At 38.2% G+C, this 26,619-nt stretch overlaps 6 protein-coding genes across 7 annotated transcripts; 4 read left to right on the forward strand and 2 right to left on the reverse strand.

The window, feature by feature from the left end:
• Nucleotides 1-62: 62 nt before the first annotated feature.
• RASSF8 (ras association domain-containing protein 8) lies at nucleotides 63-3,661 on the forward strand. The gene is made up of 5 exons (XM_018112529.3): nucleotides 63-893; nucleotides 1,195-1,610; nucleotides 1,894-2,680; nucleotides 2,740-3,044; nucleotides 3,102-3,661. Exons 1-5 carry the CDS (start codon nucleotides 822-824, stop codon nucleotides 3,445-3,447), a joined length of 1,926 nt encoding a protein of 641 aa, XP_017968018.1. The 5' UTR covers nucleotides 63-821; the 3' UTR covers nucleotides 3,448-3,661.
• A 2,716-nt stretch (nucleotides 3,662-6,377) lies between these two features.
• On the forward strand, nucleotides 6,378-19,576 carry Lgr3 (Leucine-rich repeat-containing G protein-coupled receptor 3). Its single transcript, XM_018112528.3, has 9 exons — nucleotides 6,378-6,522; nucleotides 8,815-9,138; nucleotides 10,171-10,348; nucleotides 10,422-10,706; nucleotides 11,695-11,766; nucleotides 13,056-13,127; nucleotides 17,678-17,749; nucleotides 18,105-18,548; nucleotides 18,606-19,576. The coding sequence occupies exons 1-9, from the start codon at nucleotides 6,435-6,437 to the stop codon at nucleotides 19,420-19,422; spliced, it is 2,352 nt and encodes a 783-aa protein (XP_017968017.1). The 5' UTR covers nucleotides 6,378-6,434; the 3' UTR covers nucleotides 19,423-19,576.
• LOC108659550 (uncharacterized) lies at nucleotides 19,462-21,015 on the reverse strand. The gene is made up of 2 exons (XM_018112536.3): nucleotides 19,909-21,015; nucleotides 19,462-19,830 (listed from the first exon to the last, which is right to left on the reverse strand). Exons 1-2 carry the CDS (start codon nucleotides 20,886-20,888, stop codon nucleotides 19,641-19,643), a joined length of 1,170 nt encoding a protein of 389 aa, XP_017968025.1. The 5' UTR covers nucleotides 20,889-21,015; the 3' UTR covers nucleotides 19,462-19,640.
• Nucleotides 21,016-21,171: 156 nt separating this feature from the next.
• Nucleotides 21,172-22,175, forward strand: LOC108659553 (uncharacterized). Its single transcript, XM_018112539.3, has 3 exons — nucleotides 21,172-21,431; nucleotides 21,523-21,699; nucleotides 21,764-22,175. Exons 1-3 carry the CDS (start codon nucleotides 21,240-21,242, stop codon nucleotides 21,836-21,838), a joined length of 444 nt encoding a protein of 147 aa, XP_017968028.1. The 5' UTR covers nucleotides 21,172-21,239; the 3' UTR covers nucleotides 21,839-22,175.
• Nucleotides 21,889-23,306, reverse strand: LOC108659552 (S-adenosylmethionine mitochondrial carrier protein homolog). Its single transcript, XM_018112538.3, has 4 exons — nucleotides 23,021-23,306; nucleotides 22,687-22,953; nucleotides 22,200-22,621; nucleotides 21,889-22,133 (listed from the first exon to the last, which is right to left on the reverse strand). The coding sequence occupies exons 1-4, from the start codon at nucleotides 23,108-23,110 to the stop codon at nucleotides 22,019-22,021; spliced, it is 894 nt and encodes a 297-aa protein (XP_017968027.1). The 5' UTR covers nucleotides 23,111-23,306; the 3' UTR covers nucleotides 21,889-22,018.
• Nucleotides 23,307-23,477: 171 nt separating this feature from the next.
• On the forward strand, nucleotides 23,478-26,547 carry Idh3g (Isocitrate dehydrogenase (NAD(+)) 3 non-catalytic subunit gamma). Of its 2 annotated transcripts, XM_089256384.1 has the most exons (7): nucleotides 23,478-23,721; nucleotides 23,853-23,930; nucleotides 24,001-24,780; nucleotides 24,844-25,030; nucleotides 25,128-25,203; nucleotides 25,813-26,194; nucleotides 26,289-26,547. In XM_089256384.1, exons 1-6 carry the CDS (start codon nucleotides 23,665-23,667, stop codon nucleotides 25,841-25,843), a joined length of 1,209 nt encoding a protein of 402 aa, XP_089112510.1. In that variant the 5' UTR covers nucleotides 23,478-23,664; the 3' UTR covers nucleotides 25,844-26,194; nucleotides 26,289-26,547. The 2 variants fall into 2 exon arrangements, with proteins under 2 accessions (XP_089112510.1, XP_017968024.1); XM_018112535.3 differs by lacking the exon at nucleotides 25,813-26,194 and having other exon boundaries at nucleotides 23,480-23,721.
• Nucleotides 26,548-26,619: the final 72 nt, after the last annotated feature.

Here is a 26,619-nt window from a genome sequence, read left to right on the forward strand (position 1 = left end):
TTTATCTGCGCGCCAAACGAATACAGGTGTGAATATCGTATTCAGCACAGTTATCTGCCCTGGTTTTATGTCTGTGCTGCCCTGTTACGGGTATCGAGTACAAGTGCATGCCAACAACAATGCGCGCATTGTGCATTTGTTTTTCGCTTTAAAAACAATAAAAATTATAGAAATCGTGCGTGCACAATATATATAAACTGACTGAAAGGTGCATACAACATTGAACAATAATGTGTGCTGAGAGACAATAGTATTAATAAGTGAAAAACAAACAAAAAAGTGAATCAGAACACACGCACACATACACAAAGCAAAGCATATACTGGCACACACGTACATACACCTGCAACCCGCAACACCCGCTCGCTCTAAAACCAGAAATAAGTGCAAGTGAAGCAGCAGCGACGGCCACAAACAGACAGCAGAAGCAATTGGGGAAAAATAGCTGCAGCAAAGCAGAAAGAAAGGGAACAAACGTGACAACGAGAAGCAAAAGTGGAAGTGCAGCTCCACCCCCAATTTGGTACTGCAGCAGCAGCAGCAACAGCAGCAACAGCAACAACAACATCAACAACATCAACAACATCAGTCACATTCGAGCCATGGCGCAGCTCTATCAACAATAAAACAACAACAGCAACGAGGCGCACGCTTCGCTGCCCTCGCGACAGCATTTCAAGCTTCGTCGGCGCTGCGCTGCGTTTGGAAATAATTAGACTCCACTTTAGTAGCAATTTTCTGGCAGCAGCAGCAGCAACAACAAGAACAAAACAGAAACGAAAAAATCGAACACAAAAATTAATTAATTTTATACATCCAAAATGGAGCTGAAAGTTTGGGTTGAGGGCATACAGCGTATTGTTTGTGGTGTAACGGTAAACACGACCTGCCAGGTACGTATTAAGCATATTGATTTTAATACCCTTGCCAAAAGTGTAATATAATTGTGTCGATCAATATGAAACGTGCGCAGTTCTTACAAAGTTTATATACTCTAAAAATATAACTGGTTCGATTGCCTGTCTGCTTATTAATAAATTAGTCGCTTAGCTTTTAATCCATATTGACGTATTTTAATTAGCGAATAAGGCCAAGCGCTAGCAAGGGTATTAAATAGAAGATAATTGTGTTTTCTCGTATATATACAATATATGTCAGCAACTCTATCTAATTGATGTATGTCTTTCCTTGCAGGATGTCGTTTTTGCCTTGGCTCATGCCACAGGCAAAGTGGGGCGTTTTACGCTAATCGAACGCTGGCGTAATAATGAGCGACATCTCGCGCCCAATGAGAATCCGATGAAGCTACTGCTCAAATGGGGCGAGTATGCAAATGATGTGCAATTTATATTGCAGCGATCCGAGAACAAGCAACAACAACAGCAGCAGCAGCCCACGCCACAACAACAACAACAGCAGCAACAACAGCAACATCAGCAGCAGACGCAGCCTAATAACAACTATGCAGTCATGACTACAAAAAAGCCGCTGGGCCCCAGCAATAACAACAACAGTATTGAGAGCAAATTGCCACCGCCGCCACCATTACAGAAACAAAAGTCGAGCGTAGAACTGGGATATCGAACAAAAGAGCTGAAAAAAAGTTTTGGGTGCGTACTGACAAAAGGTTAAAGCAATAATGTGAGAAGCAAAAGGAGAAAATATGTAGAATTCTGCAGACATAGTCGATCGGCATCGACAGCCGAGTTTATGTATGCTTAAAAACACAGTTTTTCTATTTAATAGAAAAGCTGAAGAATTCTACTGATTACTGATTACTTTCTCATATTCATTAGAAAAGCAACTAAGCAATTATCAGCTTAGACTTTAGCGATCTCAGCTATTGCAAACTAGTTTTACTTGCATATTTAATCGCGTATTTACTTTTTACAGCGGCTATGATGCCAAACAATTTGACAACATTGGCATAGTTAAAGGCATACCACAGCAGCATCAGCAGCAGCAACAACAACAACAGCAGCAGCAACAACTGCTGCCGCAATGCAACAAAGCGGTGCCATTACTGCCCAAGCATGAGAAATCTCTCTCAAATCCATTGGACATGAGCAGCAGTAGCAGCAGCAATGCGAACGCTTCGAATGATTATACCGATTTCTACAACAATAATAACAACAACAACAACATCAATGCCAACAACAACAACAATCAACACATTTACAGTCAGCTGAGCAAATCCAGCAATGAACTGCGACGCGCTAGTCCGAATGAATATATCAATAGCAACAACAACAATAACAGCAACGAGCATCTATGCGATATTTATGTCAATAGCAACATTAGCAGCAACAACAACAACAATAACAACTCACCAGAGCTGTACAAGCAAACGCCCACAATTTCATCAAATGGTGCTTTGGTGCCACCGCCTTATCGTGATCCTCCGCCACCTCGCAACAGTCCCATGTGCCAGATGCCACGCTTGCCACCCAGCAGCAGCGCTGCTGAGACCATATCCAATGCATCCTCTACAACAAATCCATTTCTCAGCGACTACGAGGCGCACAACAACAACAACAACAATAATAATAATAACAATGCGAGTAATCAGTGCATGGATGAGGGCGAGAGCATGTTTCAGGCCACGCAATATAATGATCTGTTGCAGTTGATCAAGTTTCAGCGAGAGAAAATTACCGCACAACAATTGGAGCTACAAAAGGTTCTAGACAATATAACTAACTATAAGCAAAGCTTACTAAATTCTAATTCTAATTACAGTTTGATACGGAAATCGTTTTTCTGGAGAGCAGAGAGCGTGATCATGCGATTGAGTTGGAAGTCATATCAAGAGAAATATCCAAAGCGGATCAAATATTTCGTCAAGGCAGCGAACAGTTGCAGACATTGCAGTACGTTGAGGAAGAGAACGAACTGGTCAAGCAGCAGGAGAAGACACTTAAGTCAGAAATCGCATTGCTACGCTCCAAGCTGGCCAACTGCGAGACGGAACTGCTGCAGTGCAAGAATAAAATGCGTCTGCTGATGGACGACATTGAGCTGGAGCAGCAACAGCAGAACAACAGGTAAGCATATTATGGAGATCAATGGGAATTGCAGTAATACATTGATATTTACTATAGACAAACTGTGGAACGTGACTTCCTTATGGAAATGGAGCGCATACAAAGTGATATTGATCAGGCACTGCACAACACGGACACATCGAACAAAACTGCTGATAATCTCAAAAAGGAGTTGCTCATGATAGAACATGCTATTGCCGACAAGAAGCGACAGGTGGAGCAGCTTGTCAACGAAATGAAAGAGGTAAATCTACAAAGCCTGACCGTAACCACCACCGAGGAGATCAAGCATCTGCTTGAAGGGCCCAATAAACAGGGCAGTAGTCGTCGCATTATCGGCTCTCCGCGACAGCTGGAGACGGCAGTGCCCACCAGCAAGAACCCTCACGGCGTTTGGGTTTAAGGGACAGCATAACATTTAAATGCAACGAAATATTTTTTACACTCAAACAATTTGGGGGAACAAAAGACAAAAGATAAGGAAATGATTTACATATCTAGTATGCATACTGCGCGAACTCTAAATATATATTTATATATATATATCACAATATTTGCAAAGGACACAAATTTACAACGATAAAGTGCATATTTTTCTTCTAAAACATAAAACTAAATAATGAAATCAAAACGAAAATACCTTATGGATCTCTTCAAGCAATGTTAATTGTTACAAATTTTTAGACACAAACCACACAATAATAATTTATTAGTGCACAAATGAAATTTCGCTAAATTTTAATAACGTTCATACAACTAGATGAATTTTAAGATAATCACAAGTCCACAAATTTATGTTTATAATTTATATGTACTTAATCTGTTGTGCTATAACTAATGATTCGTTTAACTTTAAACTTTGAAATATGCCTAACGAATAGAACATATTTTGTTGCTAGTCTATAAAATGTTTTTCAATCATTCACCATGCGCCATTAGAAATCGAAAATTGTTGCAATAATTGAATCTAAACGAAACGAAACTGTAAAAGACGCCTTGATTTAACATTTAAGTTGTGCTGTTAGTGATCGATAACCCATTCCATTCTAAATAGAATTATATTTATAAATATTATTAAATATGTACTTAGCACTTAGCGCAGCTTTAGCAAAAGAACAAATTTAGCAATTGCTTTGTTGTCAACTGTTTCCGCGTGGAAAGTGTTTAGAAAACGCTTAACTATAGTCGAAAATTGCGAAATGTGTTAAACAATTAGTACTTAATGCATATTTGTAGCTTTTTTTGCAAAATGCATTCCGATTTTATATAATTATAGAAACATTCAATATAAAAAGAAAACGTTTGTAGCAAAAGCATTTTTTGCTTAGGGCTATGTCACAGCAATATACATACTATATGTTTATAATACATAAGTAAATAACTATTAATTAAACTAAAGACACAACAATTTTTAGAACAAATTCTAATTGCATTATAACTATTAGTAAATAAATTAAGCAGTTTTTATAATTTGATTTGTTCGCTCTTCAAAAACTCGAAAACAAAAACAGAAATGCTGCATTCGTTTTTATTAATAAGTGGATGGCGGGAGCAGTTGCCCAATATTGAAGGACTCTGCATAAACTGGAACGTAAATTTCTTCTATTATTAAATGTAGCTGCGTTCCGTCCCATTCTGCTGCCAACTCCTGCCCCAAATCGCTCGCCACAATACGAATACGCCGCGACGGTCAGTATAGACCGAACAGGACACGAAGCAAGGACTTCGCTGCAGCAGCAACAGTAGCAGCAGCAGCGGCAGCAGCCGCCGGAGCTAAACAAAATCAGCAACAATTGCTGTTGTCTGTTTCAGTTGCCCGCTGTGCGCGGACTTGTTTAGTCCTGTCTTATCCTTGTCTTGTCTCTTTGTAAGTTGACACGCGTCAACAAACCGTGCTCGCGTTTCGCGTGCGTTTTAAAACGCGCCGGCCTCTTGCAGTGCGCGTTTTGCCGCTCAATTGAATTGTCGCCCGGCAGGGTTCCTTGCTTTTACTTTTTTCCGGCGTCTATCGCATTGACACCATCTTGAAATGTGCGTTTTGACTTGGTCAAAAGCATTAAGTGGCCGCAGGCAACGCAGGCAAATACAATAAAAATAAATATAAAACGAAGAGAATAGAAGAAAAACCTAGGAATATAATAGGCCACAGAAAAGTAAAACGGGGGGCAGAGACACACCCAAACTCACAGTCAAATAAAGGAAAATCTTACGTTTTTACGACATTTTCCACACCAAATGCTGTTCAATTGTGATGATTGAGATAATGAGGCAACATTTTGGCATACGTTTGGGCCGAATATCGACCTTTTGCGGAAATTATGATCTGTCTACATGGGGCCAGGCCAGGGCGCCTTGCGCCTATTGATAAGGCGGCAAGCATTTCTTTACTTATTTTTCATAAACTGAATTTCATCAAGCGACCCAAGTGGCTAAAAAGAGTATAAATTGAGACTCGATAATGACTATACCATATTATACAAAATAAATAGCTTTTCTAGTCTATATGAAGTTTGATAATTTATTCAGTTACTGCTTTTAAGTTCAGCCATATATTTATTTCCGTTTTCTATTTAAACTGCTCTCACATGCACGAAATGTTTTTATGTTCTTGACAAGTCTCAATCTGTTTGGTGAGGCCATTAATATATATCTTCTTTTTTCATTTCTTAAGAGCTGTCTCTGGATTGTAAACATTTTAACTGCCTGTTGACATATTTTTATTTGATAATATATGTTGTCCTTTATGTTTAAGCATCCATCGCCTTCGCTTTCTTTTCTTTTCCTCTTTTTATTTATTTTTATTTTTTGCAAGCGCAGAGAAAATAAATTGATATAAAATGCTGGCACATATCGTTGCAGCATCACAGAATTATTACGAAAATACCAATCGGATTAAAAAGTGCCTGCAGCTTAGCAAATATATTTAATTTTCAGACAGATTAGAAATGTTAAGCTTCAATTAAAACATAACAAAGGGCACAGTCTCTGCTTCATTAGGAGAACTTAAAGAAGAAGATTAAGAGGTCAGCGAAATAGACGGCTCCCGACGTCAAGTATTTGATACAAATACTAACTACTACTGCTTGCTAATATAAAACTAATTAAAGCACTTCAAGTGTTAAATATTAAAGACACAGCATAATATTTACAGGCAACATCTTATGCAAATTTAAATTAGCTCAATGAAGTGGCAAAAACTGCGGTGAAAGACGCAAGAGTCCTCAGAGTGTGAGCTATGGCAAAACCACTGCGCATCGTACAAAATATGAACTCCGCCCAGGCTAACAAAAAAGAAATTAATAATAATAAATAAAAAAATAAATAAAATAAAAAAAAAAAACAGAGGAAAGTCCCACCGTATATATACATATAACAAAAATAGTTTGCAAAATGGTTTATGGACGGAGCATAGCTGCTGGCATTTGCTTTATGACAATTCTTTTGCTTCTATCGGGTCTCGTCTTCTATTTAAGTTTGGGTAAGTAGACATGACTGAGATGCATGAGAACAAAATCTTCGTGTATATAATAGGTACAGGATATATTATAAAACCATCATAGATAAAAGTCCGCTAGCTATACGGATGCTATAATTAATTAACTTACTAATCATTTTAAATATAATATAAAACATTAAGAGGAAAATAAATGTCGAATAATGTTTGAATTCAACTAATATTTATAGCCTATCTATTACTTGTTAATTAACATTAGATAAAACATTGGTGAAATTGGTGTAAGTTAACTTGACACATTTTGTTTCATCACAAACTTGCTTGGAATTGAAATCTCTTGGGTTAACATTATAGGCTTTAATATCACGCTCTTGCTAAATCTTTTCTTTTCTAATTTAATTTCAATCAAAAACAAACAGACTGTAAAAAGTTTGAAATTGAATGCTTTTTGCCTTAAACTTTATAAACTATCTATTGATTTCTATTCTATTTTGACATAAACCTAAATCAAATGGCAGAAATACGGCTCAACTCTCGCATATCGCATATAAATTGAAGCGCTCTGAAGTATTCAAAAGTAATTTGTGAACTTAGAGAGCATCGACAAAAAAAAAAAAATAAAAAAAAAAACACTCAGAAACGCAAAAACAATCTTTGCCAGCGAGCAAAAACAATTTTCACATTTATTTTACAAGCGTCTGCTGCCTGTTTCTGGGCTGTATTTTGTTTTATGTGCATAAACATTTTCACAATTTTCACATTTTCACAATTTTTGCATCGTGTTGGCAGATTTTCGTATGCCCACAGCCAATTTGCCTATTGATTTGCCATAGCCATAGCCAGAGCCGAACGGAACGTTTGATGAATGTCATATTTTGGCTTAACGTGGCGTCTGTGTATTTTATTAAGGGCCATTATCAGGGATATACGAATTATTATATTAAATCAGCTGATCCCCCCCCGGCTGGCTGGCTGCGACCTAAGCCCGAGTCAGACAAATAGCCAAATGCCGCCTAGATTTGTATTTATGCGCTCTAGCTGCTGGCACAAAGTGAAAATGAAATGAAAAGTGTTTGCAACTAATGCATAGTGCGTGCCTAGCACACACACACACACACACGCACACGGATACACACATACACAGGATCAGATTCATGGATATAACAGCTGTTATGCTCAGCGAAATCTATCCACAGTGACGCAATTTGATTTGATTGTTGTGCAAAACCTTGTCATTAATTAAATGAGAGTCTCCCCAATGATTGCGCAGATTGAACACAAAAGCGCAGAGCAGGAATAAAAGGATATGCATAGGGAACTTGTACAAGCCATTTAAGTTAATTTACTGAAGGCAAAATTAATCAAATCTACAGTCAATGAAAGAAGATGAATATGATGATGGTCAAAATAAATAATTTAAAAAAGTTTGTTTTAATTGCTATCAAATGTATAAGTTAGCTGTATTGATTATTATAAAATTTAATTTAACTATTAATTATCAATTATATAAATATACCCAATTCCAATGTGAATTTCTTAAAAATATATGTATATATTTCGCCATAATCAAATCTGAAATCTATATAGAAGAAATTCAATCAATCCAAGTTTTTAGAAATATTTAAAATACATAAAAGCTTTTAAATGTACAATTTCCAGCTTTATATCAACATTATTTCGTATTCAAAATTTCCAATATACAAAATAATTTTCAATTTGAATTCCCCGATGTTATTAAGACACATAATCTAGTATTATTAAATTTGATTGCATGACACAAACCTCCACTAGGTGCTCGGCGAGCTCATCAAATTGTTGATGACTTTTGTTAGTCATTCACTAGAGACGGCAGACAGAGCATAAATATGTTAAAGTGCCGCTGAAATTGCCAATGCTGATGACAAATAGGTGGGAAGGCATCTAAGCAGCATCTAAGCAAATGCTAATTAATACACTAACTTTAGCATTGCAGTACATGAAATTTTAATGCAGGCAAGAAGAGAACAAAGCTGAGAGCGAATTATAACTAAAAGCAATCAAAAGTTTTTTGTACATTAATTTTAATTGATTTGTTGTTTTATGTGACTTTTGTGAACTCCGAAAGCAATTCTTTAGAGATGAGTGAATGCGGACAAAACAAGTTCCGCATCCAGTTGTGAGATTACTCATATGCGAACGTTTGTGTGGCCAACGTGACGTATGAGTAATACAAAAATATGAAGCGTATGTGTCGATTCAGGTCAATCGACTTCTTCGATATTGTGCTGGGCGTTATTAATTATTTTTTTTCTCCTTATTTGTGTTTTTGTTATCAAGGACCTTGCCCCACGGGCAGCTTTGCGTGCAACAATGGCATACAGTGCGTGCCGCAGCGTCAAATGTGCGACAAGCATGACGATTGTACGGATGGGAGCGATGAGCATCCGGTCGAGTGCGGCAATCTCTACGGCAGCAAGGAGCTTGCTGATAAAATTGTACGTAATGCTATTGAAAAGAAGAAGCAGCAACAACAGCAACAGCAGCAGCAGCATCTGCAAATACAACAACAACAGCGCCCAACCATAGCTGGCACAAACTCCAGCGCCTGGGATTTGTCATCGCTGGCGGGCAGCAGAAATCAAAGCCTTGTCATACCCTGCGGTACGTAGTCGATTGAATAGAGCAAAATCCGCTTAAAGTTCATTCAGCCAGAAAGAAAAATCTAGAATAAGCTTATGTATGCCAAAGTAACTTAATATGCTGCAATCAGCTTTATTAAGACTAAATGTTGTTTGGCGGAACCACTTGAACCATGTATTTAAACAATTTTTTTTACGTACAATATTTCATATATATATTTTGAATAATAATTTAATTGATTCCTTGGCATAAACCAAAAAGAAATTTTTGTTTTAATACAATATTTCATATATATATATTTTGAATCATAATTTAATTGATTCTTTGGCATATCAAATTATTAAATATTAAATATTATTATATTATTAAATATTAAATATTAAATATTAAATATTAAATATTAAATATTAAATATTAAATATTAAATATTAAATATTAAATATTAAATATTAAATATTAAATATTAAATCTAATATTAATATTAAATATTAATATTAAATATTAAATATTAAATATTAAATATTAAATATTAAATATTAAATATTAAATATTAAATATTAAATATTAAATATTAAATATTAAATATTAAATGAAAAACAACATTCTTTTTGGGTTATGAATTTCAGCACATAATATAGTTAATATTTCAGCTAGAAAAGTGTTTTACATTTTTATTATTATAAATGCTCTTATTTTATATTTATTAAACAAATTTAATTTGTATTTATTATTGTAATGATTAAAATGATTATTTTTAATTTGTATCTTAAATTATTCCTGTGAATTTAACAACTTTTTCATTTTTAATATAATTGTTAGTCAGTTATTTATTATTAATATTTTTGCATAATTTTATTTGATTGTAATTATTTTATATTTATTTATTTATTTTATAAATAGTTTATTATTACATATTTTTTTCCATTATTATTTCTTTGTTTATTGTAATTGTTATTTTTATTCTGCCCCAATTAAATTTTCTACTCTATTTGGAGCTGTTTAATTAATGGAATGTCGTAATGCTCATCTGCATTCTGATCTGCATTCCCTCAGCAATTACAACATATCCAAAAGTCTGCAGATGCCGCGACACGATGCTCTACTGTGGCAAAAGCGCCAAGCTGCGTCGATTTCCGCGCATCAGCGACGAGGTAACGTGTTTGTTCATCATATACAACAATTTGACACTGAAAGAGAATCTGTTTGCCAACTTGACGCGCCTGCAGAAACTGTAAGTGAGCAGCCTGAGCAGCCTGATCTGGGCTAATACTAATACTATATACACTGGTGTTATTTATCTGCAGCATACTCAAGTACAACAACATATCACGCCTGCCAGCGGGCTGCTTTAGCGGTCTGCCGCATCTGGAACGCCTCGAGGTGGGCCATAATAATTTTAGCCAATTGCCGCAAGGCATATTCAAGGATTTGCCGTCGCTGCAGTGGCTCTTCCTGGTCAACAATCAATTGCGATATTTTCCCATGGACCAGCTGGCTGCCATGCACAAGCTGGAGTGGCTCGTCCTGAGCCACAATCGTCTGACCCTGCGCAACGTTCAGCTGACCAAAAGTCCCAAACTGGTCGAAATGTAAGTACAAAGTTGATGCTGAGACTGGGAATGGAACTGCGACTTAATGCTTCAGCTATTTGTTAGATTAAAAAAAGGGCAAGCCATTGGATATGCCGGCCAGTGCCACGCCCACAAGGTTTTATGCTCTCACACACTCGCATTCAGTTGATGTATTCAAGCGTAAAATGCTTTACAGTGTCTGCGCCACAGTCTGTGACAGAACTTTTTGGCTGAGGCAATGGTGGGGCCTGGGGGGGCCATCAAGTGCAGTTGGGCATGTGCTGGGCTCCCCCATAGAGTGTATTTGGCAATGGGTGTAACAGTTATGTGCCATTACGATGTGCCATGGATGGCCATAATAACAATTTGCAGCGAGCCAAACATTTTACATTTAAAGCTGTCAAAGAAAAAGTTTACCAAGAAATTGAAGCTGAGGCGTGTGTATTATGCATATGTATTATGCTTATCAATAAGTGCGCTAATAGCTAACATAAATTGCTCGTAAGCAATTGGGCGCATCACTTTACAAAGCCTTTAAACACCATAAAGCGAGCACAATTTATAGCTTTGGTCAAAAAACCAGGCTTAACTAACTAAATAGCCTTCATATATCATTTGGTCAGGGGAGCGTAAAAAGATACAAGCAGACCTTGGCTTAGATACGGCAAACAAACAGTTAAATACTCCCACAAGAAAGATACAGCTAGCATTGCTCTTGACTCCAAATAAACCAGCAAAGGCATCTTGGAATAAATAAAAACGTTTATCCCCTAGAGATTTATAGAGTGTTTGAATAAAGAAACAACTGCATCAATGCTTAAAGAACATTCAATATATAAATATATTAACTAACTGCCAGATTTATATATTTTATATACATACATATCCATATATATATTTGACAGCTAAAATATATTATAAAGTTCTTTGGAGTTCCCTTCCTCCTTCGTTTCAATTAATTTCCTCTCTATTTTAATTGATATTACTTTATTGAATTCTCTTGCAGCTTCTTGGATAACAATCGCATCGAGTATATTGGCGAAAAAACGTTTGCGCAATTGGATAATTTGGAGCTGCTGTAAGTGAAAGGGAATACCCCAATGCGTTTATGCGTCAAGGCCGCGCCGTACTTTAAGGCGGCTTCATTACATTTTTCGTTTGTTTTGGTTACTTTTTTTTTTGGTGTTTTGGTTTAATGTCTAAAATGTAGCTTGCTCTGAACTCTTCACATAAAGTGTCGAAAACTCTATTGAAATATGTTGTACTTAGGTTTTATGGTGCGTATGCGTAATTTTTACTCTTGACTGCATTTTGCTTTCATTTCGTTTTCGGCTGCGCTATCATCGGCGCTGCTACAAGATTTATATGGGTCACATTTGCCTGGCAAGGCCCAGCAGCCTCACCCGTCACCCGCCTCACCCCCAGCCACTCCTACTCCAGTCCCTATTCGTAGTCAGCAGAATTGAATCAGCAGAGACGCTCAAGCAAATTACGCATACGCATAGTTGATGAAGTAGATATTTGGTATATGTTATTGAATTTGACACCTCAGACGCTTGAATTTATGTGCCAATAAGCATAAATTTCATTTTCAATTGTTTACATAGATCATATGCCCAAAGGCGAATATTTAAACATAAGTCGAGTCATGCAAATTGTGTGTGTGTGGGTGCGTTGGTGTTTCACTCATATCTCTAGCTGGGCGACAATTTGAAAACATTTATCAGGCATTTTCGTCGGCGCGTCGACTACACATAATCATTAATTTATGCATCAATAGCTGACAATATAAGTCAATGGGTCGTCTGGGCACCCGGCGCGTTGGTAAGTGAAAATAAATCAGCATCACAAATTGCTGCACGTAAATAAATGTGTGTTTGAGTAACTCTAACCGTGCCAGCCCACACCGCATGCCCCTGTCCGTTCTGTTCTCTGCAATACCCGAAACTGGCTTAAGCTGACGCACGCTGCGTATACGCAATATTTGTGGCGGCTCATCACTGAAGGCCTGCAAATGATTTGAAAAATAACCTAGACAAATTATAGCAGCGACAATTTGGGCGTATACTTAAGTGAGTGATAGAGTGTGATGTAGATAAATTATATATTTACCATAAAACAAGCTAGTTAACTGGATTAGCTAGATCCGCTGGGCTTAGCTTAATTTATGGAGTTAACTCTTAGAATTTACAGGGCAATATATTTATGGATATCTTGAGCTATGTAGATATTTGTTAGAACATTTTTAAAAGTTTTTTGTCACTGTAGTTTGCACAGCTAGTATTTCCAGTATACCTAAAATTATTTCTGTCATTCACATAAATTATTAATACTGCTTAATTCTTAACCAATTCATATATTCCACAGCGATCTACAGTACAACCTCATTACACACATACACGCGGAAGCCTTTGCCAATCTGAAAGCCATTCGAGATATGTGAGTATGAGCAATTATTAATAAATATGTATATTAAAAAGAGGCAGGAATGGCGTGCCACAGCTTTAATTAGCATTCAAAAATTTAACGCTTTGGGCAGGGTAAATAAACTCGTTTGGGTGCACACAAATCCAAAGCTGGAAATTCGCAGAGCTCTAAAAAAAAATTTACGCAAAATGAGCTGGAAACACAGAAAAAACGAGCAAAAATTAAAAAAGTGAAGAGATAAAACAATTTCTTACAAAGGAACATGAAAATTGTATTCCGCTCAATCCTTCAGCTGGCAAATATTGACTCAGTTTGATTTTATTTATTTGGGCAATTGATGCCTTCTTGTAATCGTTAATAGATCTATTTATAGTCATATCTATGACCGCATCGATCACTCGTTCCCTTTGGCATTTTATGATGCCTGCCACGCCTTCTAATTTGACTACTTATTGCATAAACCAAGTCGAGGCTTTATGGCCAACTCGTATAAAAGTAATATATGTGTTTGCATGTGCCAGCTCGAAACAAAAAACACAATCTATAAGCCAAAGTGTTGCAGTGGCTCATAAAAATGTTAATGGCTTTGACGAGAGCTCAGGCTCCAAAGCAAAAACCACATGGCGTATGCTTTACAGGGCGAGCTTAGCATAGATTCCAAATGTATAAATTACTACACAGATTTCATAAATCATTTCTTTCTTATTTTAATTGAATTTTGCTCATCAGCTAAATGCATTTTTAGCCAATATTAACATTAATAAAAATATTTGTATTTTTATATAGTACCTCGATTGCTGAAAACTTTATTATTTATTTAGTTTTACTTATTGGAAACTAAAAAAAAAAATGCATATATGTATGTATGCTTAAAATATATTCAATTTCTTCTTTTGAAAAAGCTTTAAAGAGTTATATACTACATATATATTTTTATATATTTATTGTACATATGAAACCAAGTATTTATTTTAGATACACAATGGGAAATAATGTAAATCTTAAAAGACTCTTTATACTCGCTTGTTTTTGTATCTTTATGTCTTCAGCTAAGTCAGAAAGCTGCTCAATTTATGAATTGAAATCAGTTGGAATTTTAGCTTTACAGCTTTAGCTATCTCATTTACTAATACAATGTTTTATACCCAAATATATACATATGTATATGTGTACTCATTGTCAAACATAAATATATCAATATCATATTTAATAAATGTGGTAGATCTACGCAAGTCTGTGGCGTTAATAAATTCACCAACTCAACTAACATATACATCAGCATCAGCATATCAATGCCAAGACAAACACACACACACACACACACATACATACACGAAGTGTCTGTTGTCACTTGACCAAAAATGTATAGATTTTGGCAAATGTATCTATAGCTTTTGTATCTTGGGACGGCAAATAAACAAACTGTATTATGGCCAAATAAAAATGCAAATAAATTTGTATTTTATGCGAAAACAATTTCAACAGAGCAGCAAAGCGTCTGATGTGAACATGAAGAGCATGAACTATATGAGCTTCAAGTCCCGCCCCTAGTCCTGGCTGTGCTGCCATAATGAAGGAGTTTATTGAAATTGGCGCTGTGTGCGGCCATTATTATCCCTAAAGTCAGTGTTGGCGGTGAGTGAAATCCTTTGCTAGCCTGTTGATGTGGCCACGCCCCCAAGGGCGTGTGCCTGTCTGTGTCTGTTTATTTGCATGCATATGATGCGCCTGCAAGCGTGCTCTGAATTTTTGAACAGTTGCTCGGCGTCAAGTTCATAAAACAAATGCGATTTTTTATGGCACAGCGCTTTGTATCCGACAGATACATGTGTTAGTGTCTGTATCAGTTACTGCGTGCGTCTTTCTCTAAATGCTGCTCACATTTGTGCTGACTTCTTGTTTCCTGTCCAGCTGGACATAAAAAATCGCTGCACTAATTTGATTTTTGCCATTTCCCCGAAAATTCGCACGAGCTGCTCATTTCTGCCCAAGCTGCGTGTACAGGGTGCCCTTGCTGATTGTCCCTTGTATACTTAAGCGCAATGACGTTAATTGCGGCCAACATGATTGTAATGCCCAAGCAAACAATCAAATCTCGCACGGGACTATTGCTACTCGAAGGGATTCGCAGCAGTACGTGCCATTTCCACTGATTGGCCTAATACCTTCATTTGAACTCCATGCCAGAAAAGGGTCTACCAACCCCAGACAGTTATTATTAATTGTATTTCGCTCGACTCAAATGACGCACAGCTTAGCTATCACACTAATCAAAGGCCTTTAGCATTTCAATATAAATAAATTGATTTCATAGAAATATATATACATATATCACCCTGGCATATATCACGTATATATACATATATCAACCTGAAATACCTAGTTTTTATTTGACATACTATATTAGGTTTGTTTTTTATAAAAGAATGAAAATATAAATAAATATAAATATAATTATAAATTGATGTAAATAACAGATTTATTATTATTATTTTTTGTAATTGTAATAAAAGCATTTTTTAAATTTTTTATTCATGTCCGCATTTCATTTAAGATGCATTTCATTTAAGATGCATTTAAACTAAATTTTTTTAGTTTATGTAAACAATTTTTTTATTATATTTTTATTATGATAGAATATTATTAAATAATATATCTGTTTTAATTTAAGTAGACTATTTAAATATATTTAAAAATTAAATTCAAGTCACCGAAAAATCTTACGAGCTCCTATATTACAGAAGTTTTATAATAATATATAAGTTTTATAATAATAATATAATAAATATAATAAAACAATTTGCTTTAAAATAATTTTGCATTAAATATCTAAAATGTTTAAAATTATCGAGAATAATTTTTTATTAAATATACCTATTTGAAATTAAATTAAAAATATATATTTTCGCTATAAAAGATGCAGGCATACTCCAATTTAATGCTAGTTGAAAAATAAAATAATAAAATAAAATTTATAAATATTTTATTATATTCTTCAGTCTTTAAATGCATGCTCATTGAATTTCTCTGTATTGTAGAGCATTCGTCGAATCGTTTGCCGCTTGACTTAAATGCTAAGCCGCAATTCGTGTTCTGCCATTGCAGTAATACAACTATGCGCATCTATTTGACATGTTGAAAGTTGGACATTGACCGACCAGATGCTCTGTGCGTGTGTGTGTGTGTGTGTGTGTGTATGGGTGTGTGTGTCTGTGGCTGTGCCTGTGGGTGGGTGTAAGTGCGCGTGTGGGCACTCTATTGACGCATTATGTTGCCTACTTTCGTGCGCAGGCAACCGCAGAGCGACAGACAAACACACACACACGGGTGTGTTTCATTTCATGCGTGTGTGTGTGTGTGTGTGTGTGTGCGTGTGCCTGTGCAACAGCAAAAGGCATTACTTGAGCTACTTATTTGTTGGTCAAATAGGGCTAGGGCATACTTATGCTTTAACAACTTGTTGGCCCCTCTTGCGAAATATGTTAATTGCCGTCTGCAATTGCCGAAAGGCCCACAACAGCTGTCCCCAAAAAAACGTTTTGTTGTCAGTTATTAAGTAGCACATTTAATGCTCGGACAACCAAGGCACAAAGCCTGGCATTAAATGTCGCACAATTTACATAAAATTGCTGGACAGGCATCCATCGAGCTGACGGAGTCGAGCAAGGGCGGCCGCATTATCAAAAAGCAATTTATGCTACAAGTAAAACATTTACTTTATGGTTAAGCTAGTGCCAACAGCATCGTATTCCACTCCCCTTCCAGCTGCCTCCTCCAGCGTGCAATGCAACTTTATAGCTGGCCAGCAATTACTAGCTAAAGGGAGTTGCTCGAGCAGAGACTGGGCAATGGGGATGGGATATAGCATTGTCTATGTGCGGCAAGCTATAAAAACAAAGTGTTTTCAGTTGACGCCGGCATTGATTGACCAGACAAGTGCAGCGAATGGAGCTAAATAGCATCAGCATCAGCTGCTGCACTTCACAGACGCAGAGGGCAAGTGGGTAGCCGGGGAGAGATCGAAAAACTACAGCTGGAGCCAGCAAGGATGTGGACAACGTCTGCTGGCTGTCATGAATGATGCGCTTTTCCTGTGACTGAGCAACAGGCCCCAAACCCCAAGAGAAACTATAGCTGTGTGCAGTAATTTATAGCACACATTGCGATAGAGATGGAGATAGATAGACAGAGAGAGAGAGAGAGAGTGAGTGAGAGGGGGAGAGCGTGTGGGAATCACAGCTATTAAATAAGAATTTCGTTATTATGTCGCACTTTTGTTATTTTCGTGTCGTTTATTTCTTGGCGACTTTTAAAGTTAGCTGTAAAAAGAAAACGTTCTTACAAAGATCTACCGCACCACCTTAAATAATATAACTAAATGCACGCATGTAAGCCGGCAGTTGAAAGCGTCATCAAATGCGGTCCTCTGTTTGCTTTTATCAGCTTAAAATATTTGTGTGTGTGTGCCTATTATTTGGCTTATGCGGCGTATACGCAATATTATTCCACTTTGTCTATGAGACGCACCATTTCATGCATTCGTCTGTTTCTCTGTTTTACAGCCGCCTCATTGGCAATCCCATTAAGGAATTATCTGGCGAAACATTTATGCACAACACACACCTGGAGGCACTGTAAGTAAAGAGAAATGCTTTGGGCTATAGTCGGGGAGCAGACGCACACGCCATTTGGGGTTAAGAATTAACTTGGATTTATGTTGTGAATATGATATAAGTAGAGCCTTAAGTATTTCTAAGGGAATCAAAACGCAGCCTTGGACTTTAAGGAACTTGATACTTGAGAATTTTTTTAATATTAATAAAAATATGTAGTTTATAAATATTAAATATTAAAGCTGAAATAAAAAAAATATATTTACAAAATTTAATAATATTTACAGCAAATATAATATTTGTAGCAAAATTGTATATATATTAAAATATTAAAATTAATATAATTATTTTCCTTTCCATTTTCTTGCTTAAACAGCTCCCTGGCTTACATGCCGCTGCACATTGATCGGAATTTGATTGATGCGCTCAACGTTTCCTTTTTGAATCTGACCGGCATCGAGTTCGAGCGCATTGACTTTGATGCACTCAACCGGATGCGCAGTCTGAAGTACATAGTGTTTGATCGCTTCTACTATTGCTCCATGACGCCGAATGTGCTGATGTGTAAGCCCAAAACGGATGGCGTCAGTTCGTTTAAGGATCTGCTAAGCAAGCCCCTGCTGCGCCACTCCACCTGGTTCATGGCAGCGCTCTCCATAGCGGGCAACCTGATGGTGCTCTATGGTCGATTCATCTACCGCGATGAGAATGTGGCCGTGACCATGGTGATCAGGAATCTAGCGCTAGCAGATATGCTCATGGGCTTCTATCTGCTCATACTGGGAGTGCAGGATTATCGCTACCGAGATGAATATCATATGTATGTGACCGGTTCTTCTTTATATGTATGTACTATAGTTCGAAAATCTCTTTTTAGGGTGGCCCGCAATTGGCTAAAGTCGTGGCAGTGCAAGGCAATTGGAACGCTGGCTGTTAGCTCCTCAGAGGTATCCATGCTAATCTTGGCCTTCATGTCGCTGGAACGTTTCCTGCTCATAGCGGATCCTTTTCGCGGACATCGCGCGATCAGCGTGCGCATCATTTACTTCTCGCTGCTATGCATTTGGGTTACTGGTGTGGGTCTAGCGGTCACGCCCCTTGTCATCTGGTACTCCAGCAATCAGCTCTACGGCACTCACTCTGGCACCTGCTTCCCACTGTTCATACACGAGGCATATCCCCTGGGCTGGCAGTACTCGGCGTTTGTCTTTCTTGGCGTTAATTTGCTGCTCCTGCTGATGATTGCATTACTGTATACGGCCCTTTTGATCTCTATTTGGCGTACTCGCAGTGCCACGCCCCTTTCACTGCTGGACTGTGAATTTGCTGTGCGTTTCTTTTTCATTGTGCTAACCGATGTGCTGTGCTGGGCACCGATTATAGCGATGAAGATCTGGGTGTTCTTCGAGTACACCATTTCCGATGATATCTACGCTTGGCTGGTCGTCTTCATATTGCCCCTCAATTCGGCTGTCAATCCGCTGCTCTATACGTTTACGACGCCCAAGTATCGCAATCAAATCCTGTTGCGCGGCTGGAAGAAGATAACGTCACGCAAGCGGATGGAGACGGGGCATGGCAACGTGGCCAACACAACCACGGGCACTGCGACGGGCTCCTCGCAGAATCCAGATGAATATACAACAACCACAGGCATAAAGTCAATGCCGTTGGCTCTGACGCTGAGCCACTGAATGGCCAATATTTTGATAGTTAATGATGTCTATACTCTAATCATATATATAGTATATATACATATGTATCTATATGTCTACATGTGCAACCAAGTCATTGTTAACTAACTCAACAAAATCGTGAAATACATTGAATGTGATATTTGTAAGAAAAGTGACTCAACGACTCTTTAACTGCCAGGCATGAGAAGAATTTAATCATTACTTTTTAATTGCCTTTAGCTGTCATTAGTTACAGCATCAATCAGCTTCTGTTCTCCCTCTTCCTGCTGCTGCTGCTGCTGATGCTGTGTTGCATCGAGCTTGGCCAGAACACGCTTTGAGCGCATTATATGAAACTTGCGCATGGTCTCTAGTTGCGCCAGTGTCAGTTGCATGTTGTGTTTGCGTTGTGCGTGCAGTCGTAATCTGCATTAAAGGAGGAGAGATTAAAATTGGTTAGATGCACAGGCAGGAATTACATAGTCAAATGAGACTTGTACTAACTTGTAACGAGCCGGAAATCCTTGCTGGCAGACGTTGCACTCGAAGGGCATTTCGGTGTGAGTGCACTCGTGATTACGCAGCGCCGATGACGAGGTAAATAATTTGTCACAGCCAGCAAATTCGCACTGGAAACGTGCGCTGCTGTGCCGCACCTGCTGATGGATATTCAGGTGGGAGCGCTGCGCAAATTTGCGATCGCACTGATCACAGTCGAAGGGGAAGAAGCCATTGTGATAGCGCATGTGTATTTCAAGACCTTTGGCTATAGCAAACACTTTGCCACAGATACCGCACATCTGGCCGGACTTCTTGTGCTGCGTGTCCACATGAACTTTTAGCGCCTGCTTGGTGAGATAGAAGCGATTGCAGGTGTTGCACTGGAAGTGCGGACGATCCGAGAGATGTATCAGCTGATGCTTCAACATATGTGAATGATTCCGAAATGTTTTCTGGCAGAATTCACAGTTAAATGGACCCGAATATCGTTGACGGGGTATAACATCATTGACACTAGTGCAAACTATAGTTGGGGCAGAGTCTACAGTATCAATTTCACTGGCTGTTTGCTCTACTGGCTCTTCCAGTTCCACTTCAGTAAAGGTATCCTCTTCTACAGGAATTACATGTACCAATTCATCTTTGTCATCCTCATCGATCTGTTCTACATCTTCGGTCTCGCTATGTACAATAGATTGCATGTTTTGCAGCTGCTTGTTGGCCTGTGAAGCCTTTTTATGGAAGTCATATGCCCATTGTAGCTCTACGCCGCAGTGCTTGCATAATGTGTGGGGCTCATGCTCGCTGCATTCTCGCAGATTATCTCTTGTGCATATTTCATAGCAATCATAGTATGTAAGCTGAGCTTCCTCATCATATATCAGATTCATATCTAGCAACTGGGCACGATGCGGCTGCTCAAGGCAAATGCGACAGCAGTTGCGTAAATCTTCAATTACAATTTCAGCAATAGAGACAGGCATTCCGATTTTAAACTCAATCAACTACGCGGGATTTTTATTGAAATTATAAACAAACTTTGCGGCAAAGGAGACCAAACACAGCACAATTAGCGATGGGTCAAGAGAAAACCTACAGAAATATTGAAAAGTTAATATCGATAGGTTGATATCGAATTATATCCGCTGCAAATCATTGCATGAAGGAAAACGAAAGAAACGACTAACTGGGAAATATATTAGACATAACATAAATTAAAAAATTAATCACTATAAGCAAATGGTGTTTAATATTTGTCAAAAATTAGACGTGAGTTTAAAGACCATCACTGCCGTTGCTCACTAACGATAACCCGTAAAGAACAGTTTTTATTTATGGTAACACTGGCACCGGCTTATGTTTTGGCAGTCAATCGGCGATTTAAATCCTCGTTCAGCCTTCCAAGAACCATTATGGATGTTGAGCCTATTACAACTGTAAGCCCTGACTTGGAACATCCAGACGATGCCCAATACATATGGTTACCCATTTTGGTATTGGTGGGAGTAGTTTTGCTCGCTGGTTTGGTAAAGCTCATTTTAACTTTGTTATCTCTCATGTTATTTGTACAACTGCGTTTTCCTTATTTGCATATGCGATACAACCTACTACTTGAAGGTATATGTCATGTCACGTAGCCGCCGTTCATTCAATTTTATATGCTTCAAGCGCCGTAATGCCACCCGCAATGGCTACACAAATGTTGACGACGACGACTCAGATGTATCCATGGCTGGGGCAGACGGTCCAAATGCAATTACCAGTCTGCTCGATTCACGCTTGCATATAGAACCTGTAAGTAACTAATTAACTAATTACCTTTACCTTATACATTAACAATGTACATATATGTATGTAGGTGCCGCTTACAGGCAGCCGTGCCCAATCAAATCAAGCATATCTGGATGCAAATGATATTGCGTTGCGTGTCTAATTAAGTACCAAAATTTCGAAATGCAGTAGTAAGAAAGACTAAACTCTAGCTTATATTAGAGTATAAACTTTTATTTTATTGTCTATGTTATCTGTTTACCTTTGATATCAGCTTAAAATTACGTCTAAACGTTCCACAGACTTTGTACATTCACTAAAAAATATGTGCCTAGTTAAGCTGTTAATCAGCAGCATTTGCAGCGCTCAATAAACGCGTTGTTAGATCGTAAAAGCCAAAGAAAAACGCACCGCCCAATGTTATCCACAGAACTCGAGGTACAATGCCGGCAAACAAACTGGAATATAATATATAAGAATAAATATTTATATTATGTCAGTAAATGTAAACCCATTTTATTTACCCGCCTATGCCGCGTTCTTTATAAATGCCATGCAGTACAGCCGGTATGCTACGACGTCGCAACAGGCTTTCTCGATCTGCAAGCATTATTCTCGTTTTGACAACATCCAGTGGCGTTGTTAGGCCAGCCGCAATGCCGCCCGCAACGGCGCCACAGAGAGCAACCGTGAAGGGTGACGAATCAAAGCCAGTCACTGGCGTCCATTGCAGCTTAAAGTATTCCCACAACGGAAACTGTATCAAGCTGAACGGAATTTCACGCATAATCGTCGACCCAAATCCACGATAGAGACCACGACGCAAGCCCTCAGTGCGGTAGGCGCGCATTAGGATCTGCAACGCAGTCTGATGTTGTTTGTGGCCCAAAAGTGTTTGTGAGCGTTGCTTGGCAATTTCGACAGGTACACGAATGAGGCAGGCGAGCTATGTATATCACAAGGTTTTTTATGAGTATAAAAAAGGTTTCTTCCTAACCCTTAGCTACTCACAACTTCGGCGCTGGACGCAGCTGTCATATGCACATAAGGTGAATCTTTGGTATTGCTCGCATAGCTCAGCAGCTGTTTACCACATTCGTAGGCACAGAAGAATAGAGCAGCAGTAGGTGCGCTGCCAGCAGCCGCTGGGGCCAATCCTTTGTAAATGCCGCGGAACCCACCGGAGCGCCAGAAGCCCAACTCACTTTGTAGGCGTGTCTTAACCGTATCAATGGGAAACAGTGCTATGTCCACCACGAAACCTGCCACGCCGCCAGCCTAAAAAAGTTAATACCAGCACATGTACATGGGAAATTGCATTTTAATTGCACAGTTGAAAACTTACGACGAGCGCGTGTAAGAATGTGATCTTTGAGACCGGCTCCTGCATATCGATTTGCGCCGGAAGTGCGGCGGGCCCTAGTTCCACAGCCATTTGCAACTACAATGTCTATGAATTGCTTATCCTATGACCACATGCTGTAGCTAAGTTGTTTTAATTCAAAAACAAACTCTAAATGCGTGTGGTTGTTAACGTAACAGCAATTTGAAGAAATAATATGGCCCCACACCGACGACTTTATACTCTACGAGATACATAGTGTCTGAATTTATAAAAGTCACGATAGCAAATAGAGAATGAATGTTTGTTTTAGCAAAAAGTAGACTTTTATATTTTCGAGCTGAAAATTTAAATAAATTATTTGAATTTTACAAATTTACCTAAGAAGCGAATATTCTAGTTGCAAACCTAATGAGAAGAATACAATTCCCTAATGCTTTAAGATTTATGACGTCACGGCTGTATGCCAGTGCTGCCATTCGATAGCTTTTTTGTTTACACATCGATATTTTTAATTTTGTGTCTTATCGGAAACAATATCGCTTGATAAACATATGATTTTACGTTTTGGCCGTGGCTACAGAAATCAAATAAGAAAAGGGTTGATCAGCTTTGTAAGGGGCACTTGGAAAATATTATAACGAAACATGGCTATTCGATTAACTCAGAAACTGCTGCAAGCCCAGGTGCCCTTCCTAACACGAGTAAGTTAGAAAGAAAATTAGATACATAGTTGGCCAACTGAGCGGTTGGCAATTGAAAATTACATAATGCATTGCGTCTAGAGGATGGATAAAAAGTCAAAGATAAATTTCACTTAATATGTGATTTATAGGGATATCCCCTGCTGGTGACCAAGGAAAAAACTGAAGACGTGGCACACACCAAATCGGCTTTGCAAAAGAAAGTAACGGTACGTTTTTGAGGTTATACAAATAGTGTATATGTATTAGTAAATGCATCTGGTGCTGCTTCTCCTATAGGACACGGATATACCCTCGGCGCAATATGGTGGCCGTCATGGGGTCACTATGCTTCCCGGTGGTGGCATCGGACCCGAATTGATGGGCTATGTCCGCGAGATCTTCAGATATTGTGGTGCTCCCATTGATTTTGAGGTAATCGACATTGATCCCTCCACCGAGGGCAATGATGATCTGGAATATGCGATTACCTCCATCAAACGTAATGGCGTGGCACTCAAGGGTAACATTGAGACAAAATCGCAAAGCTTAAGCGAAGTCTCCCGCAATGTGGCAATCCGCAATGAGCTTGATCTCTACGTGAATGTGGTGCACTGCAAGTCATATCCAGGCATTCCTGCGCGCCACAAGGACGTCGATATTGTGCTCATCCGCCAGAACACGGATGGTGAGTATGCCATGTTGGAGCATGAGTCTGTGCGCGGCGTTGTGGAGAGCATGAAGGTGGTTACTGTGGACAATGCCGAGCGTGTGGCACGCTATGCTTTCGAATATGCGCGCCAGAACAATCGCAAACGCGTGACGACCATCCACAAGGCAAACATCATGAAGCTGTCGGACGGTCTGTTCCTGGAAGTAGCTAATCGTGTGCACAAGGACTATCCCGAACTCGAGCATAACAACATGATTATTGACAACACTTGCATGCAGGCCGTGTCGAATCCCCACCAGTTTGATGTCATGAATATGACAAACTTGTATGGCACAATTGTGTCGAACGTAATTTGTGGACTGATTGGCGGCGCTGGCCTCATCTCTGGACGCAACTATGGCGACCACGTGAGCTACCTATATATACAGTAGTATAGTTATGGATTCGGTACAAATTTGATTTGATTTTAGTATGCTGTCTTTGAGCCTGGCACCCGTAACACAGGCACTGCCATTGCCGGCAAGAATATAGCCAATCCCGTGGCCATGATCAATGCCAGCATTGATATGTTGAATCATTTGGGTCACAAGGAGCATGCGCAGGTTATCTATGACGCTACCTACCAGACGATTGTCAACGATGCTATTCGCACGCCAGGTCTGTTGAGCATGTGTAAACATGAGTTCCCCTTTAGACGCAGATGTAGATTTTCATTATTAATACATTTATATTTGTTTACGTTGTTTTCTTGTAGATCTCGGCGGCAATCACAGCAGCACCGATGTGGTTGAAAACATTCTCAAGATCTTGAGTGCCAAGCGTGTGAATTGGTAAAATAATTGACTTGCATTAAATATTTAAGCATATTTGTTTTTGAAAATGCGAGTGATGCTCGTTTCCGTTGGCGTTATTTTATTGCTGTATTTAGTTTTATAGCGAGTATACATAACATATTTGTGTACCATCTTTTCGCTTGTCCTCTGTACTTCACTGTTACACAGTCTGTCAATATTTTATTTGGTATTATTTAAGTATTCTGTGCTCTTCTGTATTATTTTTCCCCACTTCAACTTGAACAGAACTGTAAGTGTTATAAATAAGTTTGCTACCCGTTCCTGTTAAAACTGTTATAATCCTAATTTGTGCCTAACCCCAAAACAAAAACACACCTAAAATTGACTAATCTCTTAACAACTTTTTTTTTTGTTTAATCCTGATTTTTTTTATTTTTTTTCTGAACCTATTGTAAGTAGTTCTTCCCGTAGTGCCCACAACACATAAACACACACACACACACCCCACTGAAACACTCTCCGTCAACAATATTGTTTTTCCTCTCTGTATATCAAGAAGTATTATGTACAAATCTAACCGACATATTTACATCTATTTTTCTACTCCCCAAACAAACAAAATATCCATGCTTAACCGTTCCACAGGCCACATGGGAACTTTTTCAACCAGTCTTAGGTACCCTATCCGAAAACGCAAGCCAAAGCCCTATTAAACAGCAATAATAATAAAACAAAAAATAAAATAAAATCTTATAATAAATTTTAACACAAATTAAATTAAATTAACCACAACTAAGCCAATCAGAACCAACAACAATTGTTATAAATTATTTCATCTTCAAAGCCAATGCATAACGCGTTTATTGTGATGTCAATAGATATTGTTAGAAGCTACCCATTTATTTATTTAATGTGGTCAAAACATTATCGCTGCTTTACCAATTATAAACAAAGAAATAAATCTCCCCGCCCCGGCTATGTGTTATGTGTTCTGTGCACCTCCGATGCTCAAAGTGTTATACTGCAGGTAATATGCATTTTGTTTGAGATATATTCTTAAATATAAGTGAGTCTATTTTATCTGAAAGTCTCTAATTCTTCTTGTTTCTTCTATTCCACAGAGCTTCTTTCGACTCATTAATGCTTTGAACTACTTTGACTCTTTTAAACTTTGTTGACCCAATTTGGCAAGAGCACACTCCTTAAGCGAAAAGAAAACTACAGCAAAAAACTCCCTTCTGCAATATTGTCAAGTTTGAAAAGTGTACAGTGAAACCATAGAATTGTATATTATAGACACAACTATAAGAAGATTAAATTAAATTCAAGCAAAATGTATTATTCTGTTCGAATATTTATTAAAAAATTGAAAAAAGTCTATCATAGTGTGTTTTCATTGTGAACCAGCTGGAGAAAGGTGTGCTACACCAATAAAAAAATCAGATATGCGCA

The sequence above is a fragment of the Drosophila navojoa genome, chromosome 2 (assembly GCF_054131105.1).
Source record: "Drosophila navojoa isolate 15081-1374.11 chromosome 2, UAZ_NAV_1.0, whole genome shotgun sequence".
NCBI lineage: Eukaryota > Metazoa > Arthropoda > Insecta > Diptera > Drosophilidae > Drosophila > Drosophila navojoa.